This window comes from Tachysurus fulvidraco, chromosome 7 (assembly GCF_022655615.1).
Source record: "Tachysurus fulvidraco isolate hzauxx_2018 chromosome 7, HZAU_PFXX_2.0, whole genome shotgun sequence".
Taxonomy (NCBI): domain Eukaryota; kingdom Metazoa; phylum Chordata; class Actinopteri; order Siluriformes; family Bagridae; genus Tachysurus; species Tachysurus fulvidraco.
The window spans coordinates 22,148,327-22,150,660 of NC_062524.1; the positions used below are offsets into that span (position 1 = coordinate 22,148,327).

Here is a 2,334-nt window from a genome sequence, read left to right on the forward strand (position 1 = left end):
TGTGTAAAACACAAAGTTCATTTGACTTTAAAAAAATGTACATATTCATTTACTGAAACACAAAATTGACAACTCAAAGCTGAAAAGGTTCAAAGAGAAGACTTTCTGACCTATATCGAGCAAGGTAAGAACTTTCTCTAAACTGTGCCGTTCTGTGCCTATAATTGTACTGTATGTACTCAGTAAAATCTCATTCCTAACTATTAAATGCTATATACATATTGCTTCCTCAATTGGCTTTGTCCTTTCTTTCCTTGAGTGCAGTTATAAATTGTCTTAAGTTTATTTCTTTTAGTTTGAGCAGAAAATGGAGTATTCGCAGAGGCCCATGCGCCTTTACTTAGGTATTTAAAAAAAATCAGTTGTTAACATTTGAATGCACATAATGAAATGTGTAATTTTAGATTATACATTTCTGTACAGGGATATGCATGTTGTCATTGCAATGGATACTGACCTATCAGCAAGGTAATAATATAAAAGAATACATATGTATGCACAAATACAATAGTGTGTTAATACATATACAATATGTTCTCTTTTCCCCTCCAGTCAATGTGGCCTTAAATGGAATTGCAACACAGTCTTCTTTATACGACTATAACTATGCTTCCTTTGCTATTGATGGCAACAGAGCATCTGACTTGAGTGCCTCTTCATGTTCACACACAAATTGTCAAAATAGCGAGTGGTGGAGGGTGGATTTGTTGGCAGTGTATTACATTAGCAATGTAATCATCACTAACAGAGGCGACTGCTGTGAAGATCGGATAAATGGTGCTGAGATCCATATTGGAAATTCCTTAATCAACAATGGCAACAATAACCCCAGGTGAAATGTATAAAAATACATTTATAATTTATTAATAGTATGTCAGCATAAATGTGTATTAGTAATAATAGTATAAGTTGTATGTAATAGTAGTAAAGTATGTTTAGAGCGTTTAATCATGAAGCTCTTAACATTTCATAAAGATGCATATGAGTCTTTGTAATTTGGTAGCAATTCTTTGTATGCATTTAAATCTTTAATAAGAGATTAAAACATTCCACTAAAATTGTTCATATGGTATGTGGAATTGTGACTGATATTTGTCTTCACATATAGTTTGATTACAGCTATAATTTAAAAGATAACTAACTTGTTTCACAGACACAACAAAATTATGTAAAAGTATAAAATTTCATTCTGTATTAAATTAAAGAATTTGTTTGCACTGCACCTGTTATGATCACAATCAACTGCAGATTGGTGACATCTCTCTCTCTCTCCCTCTGTCTCTTTTTCTCATTTTGTAGATGTGTTGTTATCCCTAGCATGCCTGCTGGTGCCTCCATAAACTACACATGTAATATGCAGGGTCATTACGTGAATGTGATCCTTCCCAATATTGTTGAGTGCCTCACGCTCTGTGAAGTGGAAGTCTACGGGGTTCCAGGTTCAACTTTTATGTTCAATAAATTACATTTAAAGTTAAAACATGTTTTAAAACTGTTCCTGTTCCAACATTGTTGACTTTTTTCAGTTATTAAAAGGGCATTTCTGAGAATAAAGTTTAACAGCATTGAGGATCTCAGCAACCCTACCATGATGGACAAAATTCTTCAAAAGGTGTGTGTTTGTGATGATGTACACTCAGTTGTCAGTTTATTAGGTAAACCTTGTAGCTATACTCATTGGTCAGACTGATTATTTCCCCTCGGTTGAGAATTGTTTACCACCCAAATAATATCCTTCATTGGTGGACCTGAAAATACTGAATGCATATTAAAAAAATGTATTATGATATGTACAGTACATTAAGTATTAACATTTAAAAGTTATTTTTCTCCATCAGGTCAAATCTGCCAACATCCAGCCATTTCAGGTCCGGTGGACAAAAGAACCAGAACTGGAAAAAAGAACTTAAAATAGGAAAGAAAAATAAAATAAGAAAGATTAAATGTATACTCTCCCTCCTACTACTCGTGCTACTACTACTTCTACTTCTACCCCTAATAATTATAATAATAATAAGGTTTACAATATTATTATTATTATTATTATTATTGTTGTTGTTGTTGTTGTTGTTGTTATTCATAATAATAATACTAATAATATAATAATAATAATAATAATAATAATAATAATAATAATAATAATAATAAAATTATAAAAACTCTAAAAGTTACAATAATAATACTATCCATACCTTAGAAATGTTCAACATTGTGCACATACACAGCTAATAGAAATCAGTAAATAAGTAAGTAACCGAAATAAAATTATTATCAAAAATAATAATCCATGTGAATATTTGCTAATATAGAAAAGATTATTTTCAGATTCAAAAA

The 2,334-nt window shown here is 30.9% G+C and overlaps 1 protein-coding gene across 1 annotated transcript; it reads left to right on the forward strand.

Annotated features, from left to right (window-relative positions):
• Nucleotides 1–307: 307 nt before the first annotated feature.
• On the forward strand, nucleotides 308–1,910 carry LOC113635497 (fucolectin-like). The gene is made up of 6 exons (XM_047816359.1): nucleotides 308–344; nucleotides 424–468; nucleotides 553–832; nucleotides 1,300–1,439; nucleotides 1,527–1,612; nucleotides 1,839–1,910. Exons 1-6 carry the CDS (start codon nucleotides 308–310, stop codon nucleotides 1,908–1,910), a joined length of 660 nt encoding a protein of 219 aa, XP_047672315.1.
• Nucleotides 1,911–2,334: the final 424 nt, after the last annotated feature.

What these genes read in the sequence shown, in the direction of transcription:
- LOC113635497 (XM_047816359.1), top strand. Translation starts at nt 308, where the DNA reads ATGGAGTATTCGCAGAGGCCCATGCGCCTTTACTTAG. An exon ending in GCCCATGCGCCTTTACTTAG is followed by an intron (nt 345 to 423) that starts GTATTTAAAAAA and finishes ATTTCTGTACAG; the next exon opens with GGATATGCATGTTGTCATTG. An exon ending in GGAAGTCTACGGGGTTCCAG is followed by an intron (nt 1,440 to 1,526) that starts GTTCAACTTTTA and finishes GACTTTTTTCAG; the next exon opens with TTATTAAAAGGGCATTTCTG.